The 27,841-nt window shown below is 35.4% G+C and overlaps 2 protein-coding genes across 15 annotated transcripts in view; both read left to right on the top strand.

The window, feature by feature from the left end:
* The window catches only part of OSBPL1A (oxysterol binding protein like 1A), a 305,323-nt gene that overhangs the window by 114,882 nt on the left and 162,600 nt on the right, over window positions 1-27,841 (top strand). The gene's annotated exons all lie outside the window — the stretch shown is intronic.
* On the top strand, window positions 4-25,893 carry LOC141548070 (endogenous retrovirus group K member 5 Gag polyprotein-like). The gene is made up of 2 exons (XM_074276864.1): window positions 4-10,279; window positions 10,312-25,893. Exon 2 carries the CDS (start codon window positions 19,622-19,624, stop codon window positions 21,368-21,370), a length of 1,749 nt encoding a protein of 582 aa, XP_074132965.1. The 5' UTR covers window positions 4-10,279; window positions 10,312-19,621; the 3' UTR covers window positions 21,371-25,893.

Raw genomic sequence — 27,841 nt, 5'->3', positions numbered from 1 at the left:
GGTATTTTGATATTAAATTACCTCAGAATTATTTTGATACTATATCAGCAGACTTGACAGCATTTCTTATGGCTAGTGCTAGAAGAGAATTGTATTTTAAGTAACCCAGAGTTATGTATTAATGAAAGTCTTGCTTTTCACAATTTAAGTAGTGATGTGAATTTTTACTATCTTGTTCAACCAAATCAGAAACTGAGGGTAGGATTTAGGGGGACATAATTTTTAATAATTTGAGGGCAAAAATCTTTTGGGAGATATGTAAAATTTTCCATGAGGAAGAGGTAGACAGAATTGAGCCTTGAAGGAAGATACAAGATGAGGGAGTGAATTGTAAGTATATAGGCTCTTCTAATGTAAAATAAGAAGATGAAATGTCAGGTTTGGGAATAGTTTGGATTATAGGATTATTGGATTATACAGAAAATCAGTGTGTCTACATCATCTAATATGTAAAGAATATGTTATTTTGGCAATTAATAAACTTGTAGAAAGTTGAAACTCTAAGGAACCTTACAGGTTAATGAGGCTGACCCCTTCATTTTGCAGAGAAGGAGATGGAGTCCTTAAGTGGTAAAACTACTTATTACACAGTAGCAGATTCTTCTGCTGTATTTGTTTTTCTTCATCTCAGGTTAATTTCACAGGTGGTTATAATCAAAGAGTCAATCAACAGGCATTTATTAATCTATACATTGTACCACTTAATCTACTAAATGCTAATACAAAAAAAGTAGCTCTTTTTAGGAACTCGAATTCTAACTTTATGTACATCACAAATATATTTAGATATATACAAAATACCTACAAAGCAAAGCCCAACCCCCCAAAAAACAAACAAAAAACCCACACACAACCCAAGAACAAATACATCTAGAATTCCTTGAAGAGATGAAGCAAGCATTTTTTTTAAAGAGCTAAAATGTTTTTTTAAATGAAATTAAAATCCTTTTGAAGAGAAAACATGGAAAAGAAATGAGAGTTATAGAAGAAAGAATCAGAAATGGAAATAACTGCTTGGGCACAAAAGATGTAAAAGCTTGTCCAACTTAAGTTTCCTGAATATTAGAATAGACCAAATTGAAACCAAAAACCCCATGAGACAACAAGAAATATTTAAACCAAGTGAAAAGACTGAAAATGTAGAAGAAAATATAAGGTATCTTATAGCAAAAATCAACTGACCTAGAAAAAGAGAGGAGAAAAAGAAATTTAAGAATCATTAAGCTATTTGAATGCCATGACCAAAATTCTATTTCACATTTCAAGAAATCTTAAAAGAAAACTGCCATAATATAGAACCAGAGGGCAAAGTACATATAAAATTCACAACAAAAAGTGAAAATACTATGTTGTGATCTGCAGTCAGTCCCCATAGTCCTTTCTCTAGATGCAGATGGCTCTGTCATTGGAACTGACCTGAATCACCTCACTGTTGAAAAGAGCCAAGTCCATCATAATTGATCATTGTATAATCTTCTTGTTGCTGTGTATAATGTTCTCTTCTTCCAGGAATTTATGATGAAAAGAATACTGTATAGGAGTTTAATAGAACTTTGCAATTTAAAATTAATCAGAAATATAAAGAGGCAAACATTAATAAACATTAAGAAAGATTAAACAAAGAAAAAACTGTATTCTAATGTGGTGGGATTATATTTTTGTTGTCTCTGAAACCTGTCATTATCAAGTGTCCTAGAAAGAATTCAATGGGATAGAAGGTCTGAGAGTATTTCTTTTGTGTCTTCTTGATGTCATGAGAATTATGGAAACAGGGAGAGTCAAGATGGCAGATCAAGAGAGCAATACAACTTTTGTTTATATTATTCAGTTTCATATGACTCTTTATGATCCCCATATGGCATTTTCATGGCAGAGATATGGATTAATTTGTCATTTCTTTCTCCATGGATTAAGGCAAACAGAGGTAAAATAAGTTGTCAAAGGTCATAGTTAATTAATGTCTGAAACTAAATTTGAAGTCAGGCCTTCCTAGCTCCAGACTCAGTGCTCTATTCCCTGAGCCATCTAGTGGCCTATACCCTAGCTCTCCACTATTTTTTTTTCTTCCAATTAATATTATTTAATTTTTTTCTCAAATACATATAAAGATAGTGTAGCTTTTTAACAATCTCAAAAGTGTACCAGACTTAAAGTCTGATTGGGAAAACAAAGGCCAAAATGAATAAATTTCTTTCAGTCAAAGGCAGTTTAGAGGGACAAGTAGAGAGTGGTCTTTAGGGAGAGGCTGGCTAGGACTGAGTTCAAATTATTCCCAGAACCCAGGAATTGGAAGAAGGCCAAGACATGGAACCAGGACAGAAAAAGATCACAAGCCAATTAGCTCTGGGTTCAGGAATTAGTACTATCTGGCGGCTCTGTCACCTGCTACCAAGTTCTGAGTCTCATTTACAGAGTGGATAGGAACAGTCACAAACATGAGCTGTAGCTATGTATTTTTCAAGGAACAAGTTACAGAAACATAGTTGTGTAGCTTTGATCCCAGTAGAAGTGTGGTGAATTAGTTTTAGTATTAGCCTAACAAAATAAAGTTGCAGTGGAATTTTAAAAAAAAAATCAAATGATATTAATAGAGGGAAAAATGGGGGAAATCAACAGATAGGACTTAACTGAAGAAAATAACTCCTTAAAAATTACAGTTGACTAAATATAAGGTGATGACTCCATGAGACATTAGGAAATAAGAAAAAGAATAAAAATTCTGCAAAATTGAAGAAAGTCTGAAATAACTCATATGAAAAATAATTGATCCAGAGAACAGAAGGAGAAAAATTAATTTGAGAATCATTGAATTAACAACAACTCTCATTGCCAAAGATAGATTCTTCCATCAGAATTGATCATCCTATAGTCTTGTTGTTGAAGTGTATAATGATCTCCTGGTTCTGCTCATTTCACTTAGCATCAGTTCATCTAAGTCTCTCGAAGCCTTTCTGTATTTATCCTGTTGGTCATTTCTTACAGAACAGTAATATTCCATAACATTCATATACCATCATTTACCTAGCCATTCTCCAAATTGATGGACATTCATTCAATTTCCAGTTTCTAGTCACTATGAAAAGGGCTGCCACAAACATTTTTGCACACACAGGTCCTTCTTTAAGATCTGGAATATAAGCCCAGTAGAAATACTGCTGGATCAAAGGGTATGCACAGTTTGATAACTTTTTGAGTATAGTTCCAGATTGCTCTCCAGAATGGCTGGATCTGTTCACAACTCTACCAACAATGCATCAGTGTCCCAGTTTTCCCTTATTCCCTCCAACCTTACTCATTATCTTTTCTTGTCATTTTAGCCAATCTGATAGGTATGTAGTGTTATCTCAGAGTTGTCTTAATTTGCATTTCTCTGATCAATAGTGATTTAGAGCACCTTTTTATATGACTAGAAATGGTATTAATTTCTTCATCTGAAATTTTCTGTTCATAGTTTTATCAATTTATAAATAATTTATCAATTGGGAGAATGAGTTGAATTCTTAAAAATTTAAGTCAATTCTCTACCTATATATTTTAGAAATGAGGCCTTTATCAGAACCGTTAAATGTAAAAATATATCCCCAATTTATTGCTTCCCTTCTAATTTTGTTGTATTAGTTTTGTTTGTACAAAAACTTTTTAGCTTATTATAAACAAAATTATTTATTTAGTGTTCATTTATGAGTTTCTGTTCTTCTTTGGTTACAAATTCCTTCCTTTTCCACAGATCTGAGAGGGAAACTATTTTATGTTTTTCTAATTTGCTTACAATAACACTCTTTATGTCTAAATCAAGAATCCATTTTGACCTTATCTTGGTATGTGGTGTTAGGTGTGGGTCAATGTTAGTTTCTGCCATACCAGTTTCCAATTTTCCTAGCAATTTTTGTCAAATAGTGAGTTCTTATCTTTATGTTTGTCAAATACTAGATTACAATAGTTATTGACTGTTTTATCCTATGAATATAACCTATTCCACTGGTCAACTGGGTCTATGTCTTAGCCAGTACCAAATGGTTTTGATATCTGCTGTTTTATAATATACTTTTAAGTCTGGCTCAGCTAGACTACCTTCATTTGCATTTTTTTTCCTATCAATTTCCCTTGAAATTCTTGAACTTTTGTTCCTCCAGATGAACTTTGTTATTATTTTTTCTAAATATGTCAAATAATTTCTTGGGAGTTTGCTGACATGGTTTTAAATAAGTAGATTAGTTTAGGTAGTATTGTCATTTTATGATATTTGCTTGGCCTCCCCATGAGCACTTGATATTTTTTCTACTTACTAAATCTGACTTTATTTGTGTGGAAAGTGTTTTGTAGTTGTGTTCATATAGTTCCTGACTTTGCCTTGGCAGATTCTTAAATATTTTACATTATCTATACTTACTTTAAATGGAATTTCTCTTTTTATGTCTTGTTGCTAGGCTTTGTTGGTAATATATAAAAATGCTGATGATTTTTGTGGAATTATTTAGTATCCTGAAACTTTGCTAAAGTTGTGAATTGTTTCTAGTAGCTTTTTAATTGATTCTCTAGGATTCTCTAAGTATACCATCATGTCATCTGCAACAAGTGATAATTTGGTTTCCTCATTACCTACTCTAATTCCTTTAATCTCTTTTTTTTTTTCTCCTATTACCAAAGCTAACATTTCTAATATAATATTGAATAGTAATGGTGATAGTGGGCAACTTTGTTTCATTTCTTATCTTAGTGGGAATGGTTCTAGTTTGTCCCCATTACATATGATGCTTGCTGATGCTTTTAAATAGATGCTACTGATCATTTTAAGGAAAAGTTCATTTATTCCTATACTCTCTAATGTTTTGAATTGGAATGGGAATTGGATTTTATCAAATGCTTTTTCTTCATTTATTGAGATAATTATATATTTTTTGTTAGTTTGGTTATTGATATAGTCAGTTATGCTAATAGTTTTCCTAATATTGAACCAGCCCTGCATTCTGAGTATAAATCCTACTTGGTCATAATGTATTATCCTGGGGATGACTTGCTGTAATCTCTTTGCTAATATTTTATTTAAGATTTGTTTATCAATATTAATTAGGGAAATTGGTCTATAATTTTCTTTCTCTGTTTTCACTCTACCTTTCAGCACCATATCTGTGTCATAAAAGGAATTTGGTAATCCTTCTTTCCCTGTTTTTTCAATTAGTTTAAACAGTATTGGAATTAATTGTTTCTTAAATATTTGGTAGAATTCACATGTAAATCCATCTGGTCCTGGAGATTCTTTTCTTTGGCAGATGGTTAATAGATTGTTCTGTTTCTTTTTCTAAAATGGGACTATTTAAATAATTTGTTTCCTCTTCTGTTAACCTGGGTAGTGTATGTTTTTATAGATATTCCTCCATTTCTTTTAGATTATCAAATTTATTGACATATAGTTGGGCAAAATAACTCGTAATTATTGCTCTAATTTCCTCTTTATCTGTCAAAAGTTCTGCCTTTTCACTTTTGAGACTAACAAGTTGATTTTTTTTTCTTTTTTTTCTAATCAAATTAACTAAAGGTTTATTGTTAGGATTACAAGGTGATAACTCAGGTTGTCTAAACAATTCTCTGGCTCAGAATTCACACCTTTGGTTCAGGCCTTTGAAGGGAATTTACACCTTGGGCCTTCTGAGGTAGAGTTTACATGTTTAAAGGAGTTTGCACCTTTAGAGGGAGCAAGTTCATTGGTTGAAGTGCTTCCCACAGGCCCCTGAGTTCTCACTAGCCCATTCTCTGCTAGGATAAAAGAGGAGGGCAGTAGGGCAAGGGGTGAATCTGACTGGGAGATTGAGTTTAGACAGTGGTCTGGAAGGAGAGTCTAGTCTGGGAGAGTGAGTTGAGATGGCAGTCTGGAAGGATAAACTTAGAGACGACCGGATCTTTACAATTTGGCGCCCAACGTGGGTCAAAGACTTTTGCTTATCCTGACAAGGACTTATTCTGAGCCCTTCACAAGAGCTAGCCCAGACCTTCACAGTTTATCTATGTTGTTGGGGATTTTTTTTTCCATAAAACCAGCTCTTAGTTTTATTAATTCAATAGTTTTCTTATTTTCAATTTTATTAATGTGAAAAGACTTTTACCCCAGTGTGGATGTTCTGTCTTGGCAGCAAGCCAGGAGCAACAGAGAGGTGCTTCACTGGAGGTGAAGGAAAATCCCAGAAAGCTATAGTCTCTTGGGACCTGGCCACTCCCACCCCCACCCAGAGTGACTCAGAGCGTACTTAGAGCCTCAGAGCACAGATGCAGCCTGTTCGTGCCTCACTGCTGTCTCCCACAATCTGTAGAGGAAGCTCGTTAACACCATCTAGCCCCTTTCCCCCCAAAAAAACAGACCAATTGTTTTTCTTGTCAATTTGTTTTCTTTGATTCCTGCTCTGACAAAATGAACAAAAAATTTAAAAGGGCTCTAACCATTGACAGCTTCTGTATGGAGAGAGAGTAGACTTCAAACACTGAGGAGACTAAAAGCAGATTTTCTCCATAGGAATCCCTTAGGGGGATATGATCTGCTCCTCAATACATAAGACTCTCATAAAGGAAATCAAAAAAGCTCTCACAAGAGAGCTAGAAGAGAAATGGGAAAAGGAAAGGGAAGCTTGTCAAGAGAGCCTGGAGAAGTCATCCCACACATTTAAAGACAGAGTGGATAAATGTTAGGTTAGGTTCTTACTAAGTGCTAATGAGATAATGAGATATTAGGTGCTTACTAAGTGCTAAGTCTGTACTTGACAAATCTCTAGTTCCGGCCTTTCCTGGGGAAGAGCTTGCATGCTTAGGAGGAGCAAGTTCATTGATTGAAGTAATTCTTCCCAGAAGCCTTTGCATTATCCCACGCCCATTCTCTGGGAGGATAAAGAGGGCAGCTCTGGAGGAAAAAGGCAGTTGTTTCTGGACCAGACTTGAGGCTGCTCTCTGCAGGAAGGGAAGTCAGCTCTCTACAAGAAGAAGAATCTGTCCAAGAGATTTGAGTTGACACAGCAGATCTCCTCCCAGAGAGTGATGGGCAGCTTCTGGAGACAACAGCACATTACAAATTGTCGCCCAACGTGGGACAAGGACTCTTGCTTATCCTGACAAGGACTTATTCTGAGCCCTTCAGAGGAGCTAGACCGGACCATGACAATTTGGCGCCCGAACAGGGACAGACACGATCCTGATTCCATTGGAAAAGCTTCCGATCCAGATCTCAGTCTCTCTGACCCAGAACCGTGAGTAACAAGGAAACTTTGTTAAAGATTAAGTGAGCGTGCTAATAGCTAAATAAGGAACTTAACTTGTTAAGGGCTAAACCAGCAATCTCTTATAGTGAAATGGGGCAAACGCCTTCTGTTCAAGGAAAATGTTTGGAGAGCATCATCAAAGTTATGAAAAGCCAAGGATTGATTTTAATTTTGGAGGATATTACTGAACTTTTAAAAACTGTGAAAACTTGTTTTTCTCTGGAGGAAGAATTAGATCCAGATGAAAGGGAATTAGTAGGAAAGTAATTAGGTGAACACTACAATTGCCCTTGTGACATTTTGCCCTTTGGTTCCGGACCAAACTCAATATCCAAAGATATACTTCATACCTACAATTTAATTCAAATGGCTTTAAAAAATGTTATTCTAAAGGAAGAGAAGAAGGAGCAAAATGGGGAAGTGTCAATTAAACTAGATGAAAAGGATGAATCAGATAACAATGAAGTTAAGTACAATTCTGAGCAACTGGAGCATTTCTCATCTACTCCCTCAATTAACCCTTCAGGGGTGGAGCAAGAAGGAGGAGGGGAAGAGGCAGAAACACAAACAGAATTGCCTGTGAAGCAGCCTAAGCCTATGACAAGATTAGAAAAAGCATTGGTTAAAGCTAAGAGAGAAGGACAGGATATAAGTGATTTTATACATGCATATCCTGTGATTGAAGAGATTGATTCTGTAGGTCAAAAAAGGAGAAGATATGAACCTTTAGATTTGAATAAAATTAAAGATTTGAAAAAAGGTTGTACCCATTATGGGGCTACATCAGCTTATGTTAAAATGTTACTAGATGGTTTGTCTTATGAAGTCCTAACCCCGAATGATTGGAAATCCATAGCAAGGACATGCCTAGAACCTGGACAAAATTTGTTATGGCTTACGGAGTTTCATGAATTATGTAAAATTCAAGTCAGATGCAATTTGGAAATAGGAGTTAACACAAAGTTCACTTTTGAGCACTTGGCTGGTGAAGGTCAGTATGGAGAGAATTCAGAACAGATTAATTATACCATGACAATATATGAGCAAATTGCTAAGGCTGCAATAAAAGCTTGGGGTGTCCTCCCTAGACAGAAAGATCTGGGAGAGGTTTTCACTAAAATAGAGCAAGGTCCCAATGAACTTTTGCAGATTTTGTGGGACATTTGCAAACTGCTGTCAAAAGAACTATTGGAGAAAATGCAGCTACAGAAATAATGACCAGACATCTGGCTAAGGAAAATGCCAATGAGATTTGCAAAAGAATTATATGGGGATTAGACAAAGATACTTCTTTAGAGGAGATCATAAGACGCTGTGCTACAGTGGGAACAAATGCTTTTTACACCCGGACTATGATGAACGTGGCAAGACAGGGTCCCTCCTGGCAAGGGACTTCTAAAAGAAACTCGGCGATGTTTTCAATGTGGAAAAATTGGACATCTAAAAGCTCAGTGTAAATATGGAGATAGAATGAGAAGACAGGGTGAAAGAAGACCTAAAACCCCATGTCTAAAATGCAACAGAGGACTCCATTGGGCATCAGAGTGTAGAATAATTCAGGGAAACGGGATGAGGGGCCCAGGTCCAGGGCCCCAGGCAAAAAAGACTTGGGGCATGATGGCAGCTGATGTTACACCCAAAGAGCCTTTAGAAGGCCAGGACTCTGATTTGATCAACCAGCAGAAAAGCAATCACATGGCAGAAAGGGATTACTTGATAAGTCAGCCGAAAGGCAATCAGATTGCAAAAATGGATTACACTTGGGGAGAATTCAGGCCTTTTAAACCAACAGGGCGTCCAGTGCAAACAACTCCAATGTAATTGCCAGATGATGAGAAGAGATTTAAAAAGTGGTAAATAGAAGGAAATTAGATAGGTTGACTGCCTGGGATAGAGGGTTTGCTTGTATTTCTTCAAATGGAGAAGGAATCAGATGGGTGCCAACGAGTCGTATTCGCCTTGTCCATTGTAGAGAGACAGAAAAAGAGAAAGACCTCAAAACAAAGGAGAAAATCTAAGAAACATCTGACACTGAAAGAACACAGCTATTAAGAAGACTGTTAAAGAACTTTAAAAACCAGCAGGAATCATTGGATTTCCTAACACAAGACTAATGGACAATAGACTTATGGACATTTATAAATTCTCAATTTATGATTATTTGATCATGTTATTTGTTACATACTTCTAGCATGTATTATGTTACTGTTACTATGTGTTTATGTAATCTATGTAATTATGTGTAATGCCTCCCATATTGATGGATTTATGTTTCAAGGTTATGCTCACCCTATGTTCTAAATCAAAAGAAAGGGGGAGATGTTAAGTTCTTACTAAGTGCTAATGAGACAATGAGATATTGGGTGCTTACTAAGTGCTAAGTCGGTACTTGACAATTCTCTAGTTCTGGCCTTTCCTGGGGAAGAGTTTGCATGCTTAGGAGGAGCAAGTTTATTGGTTGAAGTAATTCTTCCCAGAAGCCCTTGCATTATCCCACGCCCATTCTCTGGGAGGATAAAGAGGGCAGCTCTGTAATCCAATTCCAATTGATCAATGATGGACAGAATCAGCTACATCCAGAAAAGGAACACTGGGAAATGTGTGTAAACTGTGAGCATTGTTTTTTTTGTTTTGTTTTGTTTTGTTTCTCTTCCCAGATTATTTTTACCTTGTGAATACAATCCTTTCTTTGTAACAACAACAACAACAAAATTCGGTTCAGCTCATATATATTGTACCTAGGATATACTATAAGATATTTAATATGTATGGGAATGCCTGCCATCTAGGGGAGGGGGTGGAGGGAAGGAGGGGAAAAACTCGGAACAGAAGGGAGTACAAGGGATAATGTTATATATAAAAAAAATTACCTATGCATATGTACTGTCAAAGGAAATGTTATAATTATAAAAATTAATAAAAACAAAACAAAACAACAAAAAAGAGGGCAGCTCTGGAGGAAAAAGGCAGTTGTTTCTGTGTTAGGATTACTAGGTGAGAACTCAGGTTGTCTGGACAGTGACAAGGTGAGAATTCAGGTTGTCTGGACGATTACAAGGTGAGAACTCAGGTTGACTTGATAGAAGGAGCAAGCTCATTGGCTGAAGTGGTTCTTCCCAGAAGCCCTTGCATTATCCCACGCCCATTCTCTGGGAGGATAAAAGAGACAACATTGGGCCCAGAGAGCAGATTGGACTGGAGAAGGACAAAGAGGAGAAGACTCTGCACTACATCTGGCTTGACACAGCTCTCTGCAGGAAGGGAAGTCGGCTCTCTGCAGGAAGGGAAGTCACTTCTCTGGACAAGAGTTAACAGCAACTGCCTGGAGACAATGGTTTACTACAGGAAGAAGAATCTGTCTGAAAGATTTGAGTAGACACAGCAGATCTCTTCCCAGAGAGCGATCTGACAGCTTCTGGAGACAACAGCTCGCTACATTTCTGGACCAGACTTGAGGCTGCTCTCTGTAGGAAGAAGCATCTGTCCGAGAGTTTTGAGTTGACACAGCAGATCTCCTCCCAGAGAGCGATTGGCAGCTTCTGGAGACAACAGCACATTACAGATAAAGAAATCAAATCATTGAAAAACAAAATTAGTGAATTAGAAAAGGTAAACAACTCCAAGGAAAATAGGATTAGTGAGCTGGAAAAAGAAAACAGCTCTCTAAAAAATGAAATGTATGAAATGGAAAAAAAATTCCATAGAAGAAAAAAACTCACTTTAGACTCAAACAAGTAGAAATGAAAGACTCATGGAGAAACCAAGAGATAGTCAAGCAAAACCAGAAAAACTAAACAATTGAAAAGAATGTCAAGTACCTTATTAGAAAGACAACAGACCTGGAAAACAGATCCAGGAGAGACAATTTGAGAAGAATTGGACTCCCTGAAAAATGTGAGGGAAAAAAAAGAGCCTGGACACTATTTTTGAGGAAATTATCAAAGAGAACTGCCCTGATGTTTTGGAAACAGAGGGTAAAATAGACATTGAAAAAATTCATCGATCACCTACTGAAAGGAACCCTAAAATCAAAATGCCAAGAAATATAGCGACCAAGTTCAAGAACCATCAGACAAAGGAAAAAATATTGGAAGCTGCTAGAAAAGAGCAATTCAGATATGGAAGAGCCACAATAAGGATAACCCAGGATCTAGCAGCGTCCACATTAAAAGAGCAAAGGGATATTCCGAAAGGCTAAGGAACTTGGTATGCAGCCAAGAATAACTTACCCAGCAAAAATGAGCATCGTTTTCCAAGGAACAAGATGGACATTTAACGAAATAAGTGAATTCCATCAATTCTTGATGAAAAAACCAACCTACATAAAATGTTTGATCTTCAAATACAGAACTCAAGAGATTTCTAAAAAGGTAAAAAAAAATCTTGAGAACTATATTTCTGTCATAAAGATATGTAAAGAACACATGTATAATTTGTCCTAGAAACTGGAGGTGGAAAGGAAATTATATCATAAAAAAAGGTAAAGTGGTGGTACTACATCTCATGAAGAGGCAAAGGTAACCTATTATATCTGAGAGAAAGAAAGGAGGGAGATGAACATAGTGTGTATCAATACACATATTCGATTTATGGTGAAACTTCTTCCACTTCATTGAAAAGTGAGAGGGAAGGAGTAAGCTAAGGGGAAGGGAATACAGAAATTGTGTGAAAAGGGGGTAAAATAGGAAGAGAAACTTTAAGGTGGGGGAGGGATACTAAAAAGGGAGAACTGTAAAAAGCAAGTGGTGTTCACAAGTTTAATAGGGTAAGGGGGTAAGAGGTAAAGAAAAAAGAAAAGCAGGGGTTAACAGGATGACAAGCAATATAGAATTAGTCATTCTAACCATAAATGTGAAGAGGAAGCAGTTAGCAGACTGGATTAAAAGACAGAATCCTACTATATGTTGTTTACTGGAAACACACCTGAAACAGGGTGATACATTTAAAATAAAAGAAAAAGGGTGGAGCAGAATCTACTATGCTTCAGGTGAAGCCAAAAAAGCAGGGGTAGCCATGCTCATCTCAGATAAAGCAAAAACAAAAATTGATCTAATTAAAAGAGATAAGGAACAGCATTATATCCTGCTACAGGGTAGCATAGATAATGAAACAGTATCAATATTAAACATATACTCACCAAGTGGTGCAGCATCTAAATTCTTAAAAGAGAAATTAAGAGAGCTTCAAAAAGAAATAGACAGCAAAACTATAATAGTGGGAGATCTCAACCTTGCACTCCTAGAATTAGATAAATCAAACCACAAAATAAATAAGAAAGAAGTCAAAGAGGTAAATAGAATACTAGAAAAGTTTGATAAGATAGATCTTTGGTGAAAGCTAAATGGAGACAGAAAGGAGTACACTTTCTTCTCAGCAGTTCATGGAACCTATTTAAAAATTGATCATATATTAGGACATAAAAACCTCAAAATCAAATGCAGTAAGGCAGAAATAGTAAATGCATCCTTTTCAGACTACAATGCAATCAAAATTACATTTAGTAAAAAGTCAGGGGAAAATAGACCAAAAAATAATTGGAAACTAAATAATCTTATATTAAAGAATGATAGGGTAAAACAGCAAATCATAGACATAATTAATAACTTCACCCAAGAAAATGACAATAATGAGACATCATATCAAAATGTGTGGGATACAGCCAAAGCAGTGATAAGGGGAATTACTTGCATAAAATAGAGAAAGAGAAGGTCAACGAATTGGGTTTACAACTAAAATTGCTAGAAAAGGAACAAATTAAAAACCCCCAGACAAACACAAAACTTGAAATTCTAAAAATAAAAGGTGAGATTAATAAAATTGAAAGTAAAAAACTATTGAATTAATTAAAACTAAGAGTTGGTTCTATGAAAAAACCAACAAAATAGACAAAACCTTAGTAAATCTGATTAAAAAAAGGAAAGAGGAAAAGCAAATTATTAGTATTAAAAATGAAAAGGAAGAACTCACCACTAATGAAGAGGAAATTAGAACAATAGTTAGGAGCTACTTTGCTCAACTTTATGCCAATAAATTGGATAACTTAAATGAAATGGAAGAATACCTTCAAATATATAGCTTTCCCAGATTAACAGAGGAATAAGTAAATAGTCTAAGTAGTTCCATTTCAGAAAAAGAAATAGAACAAGCTATTAACCAATTCCCTAAGAAAAAAATCCCCAGGACCTGTTGGATTTACATGTGAATTCTATCAAACATTTAAAGACCAACTAACTCCAATGCTGTATAAACTATTTGAAAAAATAGGGATTGAAGGAGTCCTACCAAATTGCTTTTATGACACAGACATGGTACTGATACCTAAATCAGGTAGGCTGAAAACTGAGAAAGAAAACTATAGACCAATCTCCCTAATGAGTATTTGATGCTAAAATCTTAAATAAAATATTAGCAAAAAGACTACAGAAAATCATTCCCAGGATAATACACTATGACCAGGTGGTATTTATACCAGGAATGCAGGGCTGATTCAATATTAGGAAAACTGTTAGCATAATCGACTATATCAATAACCAAATTAACAAAACTATATGATCATCTCAATAGAAGCAGAAAAAGCATTTGATAAAATACAACATCCATTCCTACTAAAAACGCTTGAGAGTATAGGAATAAATGGACTATTCCTTAAAATAATAAGGAGCATATATTTAAAACTGTCAGTAAACATCATATGTAATGACGATAAACTGGAACCTTTCCCTGTAAGATCAGGAGTGAAACAAGGTTGCCCACTGTCACCATTACTATTCAATATTGTACTAGAAACGCTAGCCTCGGCAATAAGAGCCGAGAAAGAGATTCAAGGAATTAGAGTAGGAAATGAGGAAATCAAATTATCACTCTTTGCAGATGACATGATGGTATACTTAGAGAACCCCAAAGACTCTGCTAAAAAGCTATTAGAAATAATTCAAAATTTTAGCAAAGTTGCAGGATACAAAATGAATCCACATAAATCCTCAGCATTTTTATACATCACCAACACAATCCAATAGCAAGAGATACAAAGAGAAATTCCATTCAAAATAAGTCGATAGTAGAAAATATTTGGGAATCTATCTACCAAAGGAAAGTCAGGAATTATATGAGCAAAATTACAAAACACTTGCCACAAAAATAAAGTCAGATTTAAATAATTAAAAAGACATTCAGTGCTCTTGGATAGGCCGATCGAATATAATCAAGATGACAATACTCCCTAAACTAATCTATTTATTTAGTGCTATACCAATCAGACTCCCAAGAAACTATTTTATTTTAATGACCTAGAAAAAACAACAAAATTCATCTGGAAGAACAAAAGGTGGAGAATTTCAAGGGAAGTAATGAAAAAAAAATCAAATGAAGGTGGTCTAGCTGTACTTGATATTGTAAAGAAGTAGTCACCAAAACTATTTGGTATTTGTTAAGAAATAGACTAGTTGATCAGTGGAATACGTTAATTTCACAGGGCAAGGTAGTGAATAAAAATAGCAATCTAGTGTTTGAGAAACCCAAAGATCCCAACTTTTGGGATAAGAATTCATTATTTGACAAAAACTGCTGGGAAAACTGGAAATTAGTATGGCAGAAACTAGGCATGGACCCACATTTAACACCACATACTAAGATTAGATCAAAGTGGGTCCATGATTTAGGCATAAAGAATGCAATCATAAATAAATTAGAAGAACATAGGATAGTTTACCTCTCAGACTTGTGGAAGAGGAAAGAATTTGTGACCAAAGGAGACCTAGAGATCATCATTGATCACAAAATAGAAAATTTTGATTACATCAAATTAAACAGCTTTTGTACAAACAAAACTAATGCAAACAAGATTAGAAGGGAAGTAACAAATTGGGAAAACATTTTTACAGTTAAAGGTTCTGATAAAGGCCTCATCTACAAAATATACAGAGAATTGACTTTAATTTATAAGAAATCAAGCCATTCTCCAATTGATAAATGGTCAAAGGATATGAATAGACAATTTTCAGATGAAGAAATTGAAACCATTTCCACTCATATGAAAGAGTTCCAAATCACCATTGATCAGAGAAATGCAAACTAAGACAACGCTAAGATACCACTACACACCTGTGAGATTGGCTAAGATGACAGGAACAAATAACGATGAATGTTGGAGGGGTTGTGGGAAAATTGGGACACTGATGCATTGTTGGTGGAGTTCTCCATTCTGGAGAACAATCTGGAATTATGCCCAAAAAGTTATCAAACTGTGCATACCCTTTGACCCAGCAGTGCTACTAGTGGGCTTATATCCCAAGGAAATACTAAAGAAGGGAAAGGGACCTGTATGTGCCAAAATGTTTGTGGCAGCTCTTTTTGTAGTGGCTAGAAACTGGAAGATGAATGGATGTCCATCAATTGGAGAATGGTTGGGTAAATTATGGTATATAAATGTTATGGAATATTATTGTTCTGTAAGAAATGACCAACAGGAGGAATACAGAGAGGCTTGGAGAGACTTACATCAACTGATGCCGAGTGAAATGAGCAGAACTAGGAGATCATTATACACTTCAACAATGATACTGTGTGAGGATATATTCTGATGGAAGTGGATATCTTCAACATAGAGAAGAGCTAATCCAATTCCAATTGATCAGTGATGAACAGAATCAGCTACATCCAGAGAAGGAACACTGGGAAATGAGTGTAAACTGTTAGCATTTTTTGTTTTTCTCCCCAGATTATTTTTATCTTCCGAATCCAATTCTTCCTTTGCAACAACAACAAAATTTGGTTCTACACACATATATTGTATCTAAGATATACTATACCATATTTAATATGTATGAGAATACCTGCCATCTGGGGAGGGGGTGGAAGGAAGGAAGGCAAAAATTCGGAACAGAAGGGAGTACAAGGGATAATGTTGTAAAAAATTTCCTATGCATATATACTGTCAAAAAAATGCTATAATTATAAAATTAATTTTAAAAATTTATTAATAGTTTATTTTACTTTCAAATTTATTAATCTCTTTTATTTTCAGTATTTCAAATTTGATATTAATTGGGGGGGTTAATTTATTCTTTTCTAGCTTTTTTAGTTGTAGGCCCATTTCATTGATCTTCTCTTTATTTTATACAATTAAGCATCTAGAGATATAAAATTTTCTTTATTACTGCTTTGGGCTGCTGCCAAATTTTGGTATGTTGTCTTATTATTGTCATTCTCTTGGATCAAATTATTGATTGTGTCTATGATTTATTGTTTTACCCATTCATTGTTCAGGATTAGAGTATTTAGTTTCTAATTAATTTTTGGTCTATTTTGCCCTCACTTTTTATTTAACGTAATTTTTATTGCATCATGATCTACCTTTCTGCATTTGATTTTGAGGTTTTATTCCCTAATACATCGTCAATTTTTGTATAGGTTCCATGAACTGCCAAGAAAAAAGTGTACTCCTTTCTGTCTCCATTCAATTTTCTCCAAAGATCTATTGTGGTGACTGCGTTAGGGTACCTTAGAATCAGCTGGAGTCAGGATAAGCAAAAGTCTTTATTCTAGGTCTTTATTGGTGGAAGTGAAGAGAGTGGAACCGTAGAATCTCTGCGACCTCACCTTGTTGTCTCCTTTGCAGAAGTGACCATGGCTAGTCTTTCTACACTTCCTAGTCCCTCCCACAATTCTCTGTATACACCTAACGATTGGGCCAGCACGGGATAGTAGGAAGGGCCATTTTCCAATCATATTCTTATAGAGTATTGTCCAATTGGTAATTAGCCTCAAGTGCTCAATTGTCCGACCCCAATGCATTCGCTCAAGAGTTTCAGACCTTCACAGTCTATCATATCTAACTTTTTAAAAAATGTATTTACAAATCGTATGCATTGATAATTTTTCAAAATTGATCATTGCAAAACCTTCTGTTCTGAATTTTCCCCTCCTTTCACCCACTTCCTCTCCTAGATGGTAGGTAGTCCAATACATGTTAAATATGTTAAAATCTTAACTTTTCTAACATTCTGTTTACCTCCTTAACTTCTTTCTTATTTATTTTGTGGTTTGATTTATCTAGTTCTGAGAGCAAGATTGAGATCCCCTACTAGTATAGCTTTGCTATCTATTTCTTCCTGCAGCTCTCTTGACTTCTCTTCTAGGAATTTGGATGCTATACTACTTGGTGCATATATGTTTAGTATTGATATTGTTTCATTATCTATGGTACCCTTTACTAAGATATAGTTTCCTTCCTTATCTCTTTTAATTAGATCTATTTTTGCTTTTACTTGATCTGAGATCAGGATCACTATCCTGATTTTTTTTACTTCACCTGAAGCATAATAGATTCTGCTCCAGTCCATTACCTTCACTCTGTATGCATCATCTGCTTTAAATGTATTTCTTGTAAACAACATATTGTAGAATTCTGGCTTTCAATCCAGTCTGCTGTCTGCTTCTGTTTTATAGGAGAGTTCATCCCATCCACATTCAGTTAAAATAACTAATTCTGCATACCCTGCCACGTTATTTAACATTAGTTATGCTTTTCTCTTTTTTTTCCTCTTCCCTTCTCTCCAGTATTTTGCTTTTGATCATCTCCCTCAAACAGTCCTCTCTGTTTAAAGCCCCTCCCCCTTTTTACATCTTTCTGCTTCTTACTACTTCTGTTTTTCCTTCTTAAATAGTCTAATCCTAAAAAAATATGCAGGTCAAAAACAAGTTATATAGAATAATAATAACAATCAGAATAAAACCCATCTTTGCCAGCTAAAACAATAGGGGGAAATTTGTAACTTTAGACTGCTTTTTCAAAAACAGAAAGAACAGATTAATGGCCACATCATGTTTATATAATACTGCAAATCAATGAATTAACATATCTTTAATAAAACACCAAAATAGAAATCTTTAATATCAAAGGAGAAATTAGCAAAATTAATAAAGCAAAAAGTATTGAACTAATAAATAAAACAAGTAACTATTAAAAAACAACAACCTGCAAAATAGATAATCCGTAAATCAAATTACCACACCAAAAATGAAAAAGTGAGTTTATAAGTAATGAAAAAGGATTAAAAAGAATTATTAAGAGCTGTTTTACCCACATTTGTGCCAATAAAAGTATTGATCTAAATAAACTGGGTGAAAATTTACAATAAAAATGTAAAACCCACATTAACAGAATATAAAATAGAATATTTAAATAAAATTATCTTTGAAAAAAGAGATTGAAGAAGCAGTAAATGAACTTTCAAAGAACACCACCCTAGGATCTTACAGATTTACATGCAAATAGTATCCAACATTTAAAGAATAATTTTAGTACTACATAAAGTATATTTTTATGGGGCAACTAGGTAACACAGTGAATAGAGCACCAGCCTTGAAGTCAGGAGGACCTTAGTTCAAATGTGGTCTCAGACACTAACACTTCTTAGCTGTGTGACTCTTGGCAAGTCACTTAACCCCAATTGCCTCAGGGGGGAAAATACTTTTAAAATATATAAGGGGTTATCACAAACTTCTTTTATGATGCAAAATTAGTCTTTGTATTTACACTAGGAAAATTCAAAAGAAAATATCAAGAAAATTACAGAATATTTCCCTCATGATATTGATGCAAAAATTTTAAACTATTTATCAGTTGGGAGACAGCAATATATAATTCAAAGATCAGACACTATTTGTTAGGATTACTAAGTGAGAACTCGGGTTGTCTGGATAGTGACAAGGTGAGAATTCAGGTTGGACAATTACAAGGTGAGAACTCAGGTTGACTTGATGGAAGGAGCAGGCTCATTGGCTGAGGTGGTTCTTCCCAGAAGCCCTTGCATTATCCCACGCCCATTCTCTGGGAGAATAAAAGAGAGAACAGTGGGCCTGGAAAGTGAGTCTGCCTGGAGAAGGATAAGAGCTGGAGGAGATTCAGAGCCAGGATTCAAGGAGAAGTGTCTGCATTGCATCAGGCCTGACGGGGCTCTCTGCAGGAAGGGAAGTCACTTCTCTGGACAAGAGTTAACAGCAACTGCCTGGAGACAACGGTTCGTTACAGGAAGAAGAATCTGTCTGAGAGATTTGAGTAGACACAGCAGATCTCTTCCCAGAGAGCGATCCAGCAGCTTCTAGAGACGACAGCTCGCTACAATTGGCGTCCACACGTGGGGCAAGGACTTTTGCTTATCCTGACAAGAGGAGCTAGACCAGACCTTCTCAATTTGGCGCCCGAACAGGGACAGACACGGTCCTGATTCCAGTGGAAAAGCTTCCGATCTAGATCTCAGTCTCTCTGACCCAGAACCGTGAGTAACGAGGAAACTTTGTTAAAGATTAAGTGAGCGTGCTAATAGATAAATAAGGAACTTAACTTCTTAAGGGCTAAACCAGCAATCTCTTATAGTGAAATGCGGCAAACACCTTCTGTTCAAGGAAAATGTTTAGAGAGCATCATCAAGGTTATGAAAAGCCAAGGATTGATTATAATTTTAGAGGAGATTACTGAACTTTTAAGAACTGTGAAGGTTATATGTCCTTCTTTTTCTCTGGAAGAAGAATTGGATCCAGATGAATGGGAATTAGTAGGAGAGCAATTAGGTGAACAGTACAATTACCTTTGTGACATTTTACCCTTTGGTTCCAGACCAAACTCAGTTTCCAAAGATACAATTCATACCTACAATTTAATCCAAATGGCTTTAAAAAATGTTATTCTAAAGGAAGAGATGAAGGAGCAAAATGGGGAAGTGTCAACTAAACTAGGTGAAAAGGATGAATCAGATAACAATGAAGTTAAGTACAATTTTGAGCAACAGCAACAGGAGCACCTCCCATCTCCTCCCTCAATTAACCTTTCATGGGTGGAGCAAGAAGGAGGAGAGGAAGAGGCAGAAACACAAACAGAATTGCCTGTGAAGCAGCCTAAGCCTATGACAAGATTAGAAAAAGCATTGGTTAAAGCTAAGAGAGAAGGACAGGATATAAGTGATTTTATACATGCATATCCTGTGATTGAAAATATTGACTCTGTAGGTAAAAAAAGGAGAAGATATGCACCTTTAGATTTGAATAAAATTAAGGATTTGAAAAAAGGTTGTACCCTTTATGGGGCTACATCAGCTTATGTCAAAATGTTACTAGATGGTTTGTCTTATGAAGTCCTAACCCCGAATGATTGGAAATCCATAGCAAGGACATGTCTGGAACCTGGAGAAAATTTATTATGGCTTGCGGAATTTCATGAATTATGTAAAATTCAAGTCAGATGCAATTTGGAAATAGGAGTTAACACACAATTCACTTTTGAGCACTTAGCTGGTGAAGGTCAGTATGGAGAGAATTCAGAACAGATTAATTATACCATGACAATATATGAGCAAATTGCTAAGGCTGCAATAAAAGCTTGGGGTGTCCTTCCTGGACAGAAAGATCGTGGAGAGGCTTTCACTAAAATACAGCAAGGTCCCAATGAACCTTTTGCAGATTTTGTGGGACGTTTGCAAACTGCTGTCAAAAGAACTATTGGAGAAAATGCAGCTACAGAAATAATGACCAGACATCTGGCTAAGGAAAATGCCAATGAGATTTGCAAAAGAATTATATGGGGATTAGACAAAGATGCTCCTTTAGAGGAGATCATAAGATGCTGTGCTACAGTGGGAACAAATGCTTTTTACACCCAGACAATGATGAACATGCAAAAACAGGGTCCCTCCTGGCAAAGGCCTTCTAGAGAAACTCGGCGATGTTTTCAATGTGGAAAAATTGGACATCTAAGAGCTCAGTGTAGGTATGGAGATACAGTGAGGAAACAGGGTGAGAGAAGACCTAAAACCCCATGTCCAAAATGCAACAGAGGACTCCATTGGGCATCAGAGTGTAGAATAATTCAGGGAAATGGGATGAGGAGCCCAGGTCCAGGGCCCCAGGCAAAAAAGACTTGGGGCATGATGGCAGCTGATGTTATACCCAAAGAACCTTTAGAAGGCCAGGACTCTGATTTAATCAACCAGCAGAAAAGCAATCACATGGCAGAAACGGATTACCTGATAAGTGAGCCAAAAGGCAATCAGATTGCAAAAATGGATTACACTTGGGGAGAATACAGGCCTTTTAAACCAACAGGGCTGTGTCCAGTGCAAACAATTCCAATGTAATTGCCAGATGATGAGAAGAGATTTAGAAAGTGGTAAATAGAAGGAAACCAGATAGGTTAACTGCCTGGGGGAGAGGGTTTGCTTGTATTTCTTCAGGAGGAGAAGGAATCAGATGGGTGCCAACGAGTCATATTCGCCTTGTCCATCAGAGAGAGACAGAAAAAGAGAAAGACCTCAAAATAAAGGAGAAGATCTAAGAAACATCTGACACTGAAAGAGCATGGATAATAAGAAGACTGTTAAAAAACTTTAAAAACCAGCAGGAATCATTGGACTTCCTCACACAAGATGAGACTAATGGACAATGGACTTATGGACATTTATAAATTTTCAATTTATGATTATGTTATATACTTCTAGCATGTGTTACGTTACTATGTTACTATGTGCTTATGTAATTTATGTAATTATCTGTAATACTTCCCATATTGATGGATTTATGTTTCAAGGTCATGACTGTCCTATGTTTTAAATCAAAAGAAAGGGGGAGATGTTAGGATTACTAAGTGAGAACTCGGGTTGTCTGGATAGTGACAAGGTGAGAATTCAGGTTGGACAATTACAAGGTGAGAACTCAGGTTGACTTGATGGAAGGAGCAGGCTCATTGGCTGAGGTGGTTCTTCCCAGAAGCCCTTGCATTATCCCACGCCTATTCTCTGGGAGAATAAAAGAGAGAACAGTGGGCCTGGAAAGTGAGTCTGCCTGGAGAAGGATAAGAGCTGGAGGAGATTCAGAGCCAGGATTCAAGGAGAAGTGTCTGCATTGCATCAGGCCTGACGGGGCTCTCTGCAGGAAGGGAAGTCACTTCTCTGGACAAGAGTTAACAGCAACTGCCTGGAGACAACGGTTCGTTACAGGAAGAAGAATCTGTCTGAGAGATTTGAGTAGACACAGCAGATCTCTTCCCAGAGAGCGATCCAGCAGCTTCTGGAGACGATAGCTCGCTACAACTATTGATCAGCCTAAATTTGAATTAAGAATGTAGGGCTGGTTTGACATTAAAAATATAAACTTAATAGGCCATGTTGATAACAAAAAACAAAAAATCATATGATTATTTAAATAGATGTTGAAAAAGGATTTTTCAGAATACAGCACTTATTCTTATTAAAACCATTAGAACATGTAGGAATAAATGGGACTTTCCTGAAAATGATAAGTAGCATATATCTATAAGTAAGAGCTAGCATTATCTGTAATGGGGCTAAGGTAGAAGCCTTTCCAATATGATGGAAGGTTAAATCATTATTAACATTACTATTCACTAGGCATCTAGAAATGTGGACTATAGCAATACAAGGAGAAAAAATAAATTAAGAAATTATTTTTCATCTTTCAGTCTCAAAGAAGACTAATGAAATCAAGAAGATGAGGTCTTTAATTGCAAGTGAATTGGATTTAAGTAAGGCTGAGCTGTGCAAGGTCATCAGCCTCACTCTTTCCTTCAGAGATTCCTTCAGAATCATTAGAGTCCATTGGCACAATATAGGTCAGGATGATTGTCAAAGCTGAAGTTGAAGGAATAAACATAGGCAAAATACAAAGAAACTATTAGGTCTTACAGATAATATAATGATTTATTTAGAAAACTCAGAAAGTGCACTTAAAATTTTAAAACAATTTACAACATTAGCAAAGTTACAAGTGAATTATACCCACAGAAATCATCAGCATTGTAAAAAATTTAACTGAAATTTTGTAGGAAGATGTAGAAACAGAAATTTCATTTAAATAATTAAGGAGAGTTTAAAATACTTAATCTACCTACCAAGATGCATGCAAGAAATATAGGAACACAATTACAAAACACTCTTTAAATAAATGAAATATATTTAGATTTATAAAAGTTAAGAATATTAATGCAATCAATGAAGTAAAATGGGAACAAAGGAGTATAAGTGGTACCAGATAATACAAAGCTATAAACATCAAAAGAGTCTGATCTGAAGTAAGAAAAAGAGAGATTGAATTAGATACCTAGATACACATATATAGAGAGAAGCATGTGATCACAGTACCCTATTGTTCACTATTTGACAAAGCTTTTTAGAAAAACTGGTAAATAGTGTGGTAGAAACTAAATTTAAACCAGGAGTTTAAAGTACATATTAAAAGAAGTTCCAAGTGGGTATGTAATTTGGACATAAAGATTCATATCATAGGGGCATAGGAGAAATTTATCTATCAAATTTATGGAAAGGTGAAGAATTCTTGACCAAACAAGAAATAAGATATTCACTAAAAGTAAAATGTACAATTTTGATTACATAAAATATCCAAGTTTTAGCCTAAAGAAAACTCATATGGCCAAAATTAGATGAGAAGTAGAACTTTGGGGAAAGAATGTTTGTAGTAAGTTTCTCTGATAAGTCTTATTTATAAGAAAAACTTAGTCAGATTTGTAAGAATAAGAACCACTGTCTTTTTTGTAAAAAATAGAAACAACATTTTCAAAGGAAGAAATATTTTTAAATGCTCTAAGCTATGAATAGCAAAATATAAATTGAAACAACTCTGTGATAAACACATTAGATTGGCTAATTTGACAAAAAGGGAAATGATAAATGCTGGAGAGCATGTGGGAACACAGATATTTTAATGCAGAGCTGTGGTCTACCAGCCTTTCTGGAAAGCATCTTCTTGAAACTCTGCCCAAAAATCTATTTATACTTTGCATGTACTTTGGCCCATTAATACTGCTACTAATTTTATATCCTAGAGATATCAAAGAAAAAAATAAAAGGATTTATATGTTCAAAAATATTTATAGGAGCTCTTTTTGTGGTATGAAAGAATTGGAAACTGAGGGGGAGCTCATTAGATGGGAAATAATTGAACAATAGAATTCTACTGAATTGTAAGAAATGGTGAAAGAAGTAGTTTCAGAAAAATCTGGGAAGACTTACATGAATTGATGCAACATGAAGTGAGCAAAGCCAGGAGAAAAAAATGTACCATAACAAAAATATTGTAAAGACTGTCAACTTTGAAAGATTTAGAAACTTTGATCAACAGAGTGAGAAATCATGATTCTAAAGACTTATGACAAAATCAATTTCTAGAGAGATGAACGTACTCAAAATACAAATTGGACAATATATTTGTTCTTTTTTCTTTTGGACATAACTAATTATTTTGTACAATTATATATAATTGTAACATCTTGATACTTTTTTTTATTGGGGGGTATGTGTGTGTGTGTGTGTGTGTGTGTGTGTGTGTTTTGTATCTTGATATGTAGGAGGTGAGGAAGGGAGGAAAAATATAGAACCAAAAAGAAAAGAAAATTGAATTTTTAGAAAATGGAAAGGGAAGGTAAAAGGAATGCTTTCAGGGAGTAAGGAAAGGAAAGCTAAGTTACATTATTTATCAGTCTTGGCAAGTAGAAATCTATCCAAACAAGAAAAAATGAGTAGGATTAGAGGCTTGAACTTGATTCTCACTCATATTTGTCCTAGCCAAAAGAGAGAAGAATCCATACATAGATAGTTCAGACAAATATATTTCACTCAGCAGGAAAATAAGAAAGTTATAGGAAGAATAGATTAAAGTTTGTATTAGTCCTAATCATAGTAAACTCAAAGGATTTATACATTTATCTCTCTTTTTGAGATGGTAAAGAATTAGAATCTTAGTGGGTGCTCATCATTTAGGGAATGAATGAACAAGTTATATTATGTGATCATTGTACTGTGAGAAATGAAGGGGCTTGTTCCCAGGAAACTTAGGAAGATTTATATGAATTAATTCAGAATGAAGTGAACAGAAATGGAAGAACAATTTATACCTGACCATAGTATTGTAGGAGGTAGCAAGGTGCCCAGGCCAAGTCAAGCAGAAATGAATTTGATGTCTGACACTTATCAGCTATGTGACCCTGGACAATTCCCTTAACCTCTGCTGTCCACTAGAGAAGTAAATGTTGAACTCCCTCATATATATATATATTTTAATTTTAATTTTATTTTATAATTATAACATTTTTTTGACAGTACATATCCATGGGTAATTTTTTACAACATTATCCCTTGCACTTCTATTCAGATTTTTTCCCTTCCTCCCCCAACCCCCTTCCCCAGATGGCAAGCAGTCTTATATATGTTAAATATATTACAGTATATTCTAGATACAATATATGTGTGTAGAACCGAATTTTTTGTTGCACAGGAAGAATTGGATTCAGAAGGTAAAAATAACAGTTTACACTCATTTCCCATTGTTCCTTTTCTGGATGTAGCTGGTTCTGTCCATCATTAATCAATTGGAATTGGATTAGCTCTTCTCTATGTTGAAGAAATCCATTTCCATCAGCATACATCCTCGTACAGTATCATTGTTGAAGTGTATAATGATCTTCTTGTTCTGCTCGTTTCACTCAGCATCAGTTGATGTAAGTCTCTCCAAGCCTCTCTGTATTTCTCCTGTTGGTCATTTCTTATAGAACAATAATATTCCATAACATTCATATACCATAGTTTACCCAACCATTCTCCAATTGATGGACATCCATTCATCTTCCAGCTTCTAGCCACTATGAAAAGAGCTGCCACAAACATTTTGGCACATACAGGTCCCTTTCCCTTCTTTAGTAGTTCCTTGGGGTATAAGCCCAGTAGTAGTATGGCTGGGTCAAAGGGTATGCACATTTTGATAACTTTTTGGGCATAATTCCAGATTGCTCTCCAGAATGGTTGGATTCTTTCACAACTCCACCAACAATGCATCAGTGTCTCAGTTTTCCCACAGCCTGTCCAACATTCATCGTTATTTGTTCCTGTCATCTTAGCCAATCTGACAGGTGTGTAATGATACTTCAGAGTTGTCTTAATTTGCATTTCTCTGATCAATAGTGATTTGGAACACTTTCATATGAGTGGAAATAGTTTTTATTTCATCATCTGAAAATTGTCTGTTCATATCCTTTGACCATTTATCAATTGGAGAATGGCTTGATTTCTTATAAATTAAAGTCAATTCTCTGTATATTTTGGAGATGAGGCCTTTATCAGAACCTTTAACTGTAAAAATTTTTTCCCAATTTGTTACTTCCCTTCTAATCTTGTTTGCATTAGTTTTGTTTGTGCAGAAACTTTTTAATTTGGTGTAATCAAAATTTTCTATTTTGTGATCAATAATGATCTCTAGTTCTCCCTTGGATACAAACTCCTTCCTCCTCCACAAGTCTGAGAGGTAAACCATCCCATGTTCCTCCAATTTATTTATGATTTCGTTCTTTATGCCTAAATCTTGGACCCATTTTGATCTAATCTTAGTATGTGGTGGTAAATGTGGGTCCATGCCTAGTTTCTGCCATACTAATTTCCAGTTTTCCCAGCAGTTTTTGTCAAATAATGAATTCTTATCCCAAAATTTGGGATCTTTGGGTTTGTCAAAGATTAGATTGCTATTTTTATTCACTATCTTGCCCTGTGAACCTAACCTATGCCACTGATCAACTAGTCTATTTCTTAGCCAATACCAAATGGTTTTGGTGACTGTTGCTTTATAATATAGCTTTAAATCAGGTACACTTAGACCACCTTCCTCTGACTTTTTTTTCATTAGTTCCCTTGCAATTCTCGACCTTTTATTCTTCCATATGAATTTTGTTGTTATTTTTTCTAGGTCATTAAAATAGTTTCTTGGGAGTCTGATTGGTATAGCACTAAATAAATAGATTAGTTTGGGGAGTATTGTCATCTTTATTATATTCGCTCGGCCTATCCAAGAACACTGAATGTCTTTCCAATTATTTAAATCTGACTTTATTTTTGTGGCAATTGTTTTGTAATTTTGCTCATATAATTCCTGACTCTCCTTTGGTAGATATATTCCCAAATATTTTATACTATCGACTGTTATTTTGAATGGAATTTCTCTTTGTATCTCTTGCTGTTGGATTGTGTTGGTAATGTATAAAAATCCTGAGGATTTATGTGGATTTATTTTGTAGCCTGCGACTTTGCTAAAATTCTGAATTATTTCTAATCCCTCATATATTTTTGCTATAAAACCCCAAGTGAGGCCACAAAGTCTGACATGACTGAAACAATTGAATAATATCAGCCCTTAATAAAAAATAGGGGTAGTTTTGAGAGAAAAGAACAATGAGTTCTGCTTTGGACCTTTTGAGCTTAAGATGCCCTTCAGGCAGCTACTTTAAAATGTTCAGTTGGCAACTGGTAATGCAGGACTTTGGACAAAAGTTGGGCAGAATATAGATCTGGTCATTGTTTGAATGTAGATAATTTTTGAACTCATGGGAAACTAATAAGATCATCAGGTGAGAGTTTAAAGAGGAAAAAAAAGAAGAGGGTCTAGATAGTGTATTGGGGACACTAATGAATGTTTCGTGGATTAAGATCTAGGTTGAAGCTAAGAAGGAGTGGTCACACCAGTTGGAGGTATACCAAAAGAAAGCAGTTTCATGAAACAGAGAAAAATATAGAAGGAGATGGTGATCAACAATG

This window comes from Sminthopsis crassicaudata, chromosome 1, assembly GCF_048593235.1.
Source record: "Sminthopsis crassicaudata isolate SCR6 chromosome 1, ASM4859323v1, whole genome shotgun sequence".
In the NCBI taxonomy this organism is placed as follows: Eukaryota; Metazoa; Chordata; class Mammalia; order Dasyuromorphia; family Dasyuridae; genus Sminthopsis; species Sminthopsis crassicaudata.
Note: the sequence above shows the minus strand (reverse complement) of the source record. Positions and strands in the feature narration are given on the sequence as shown.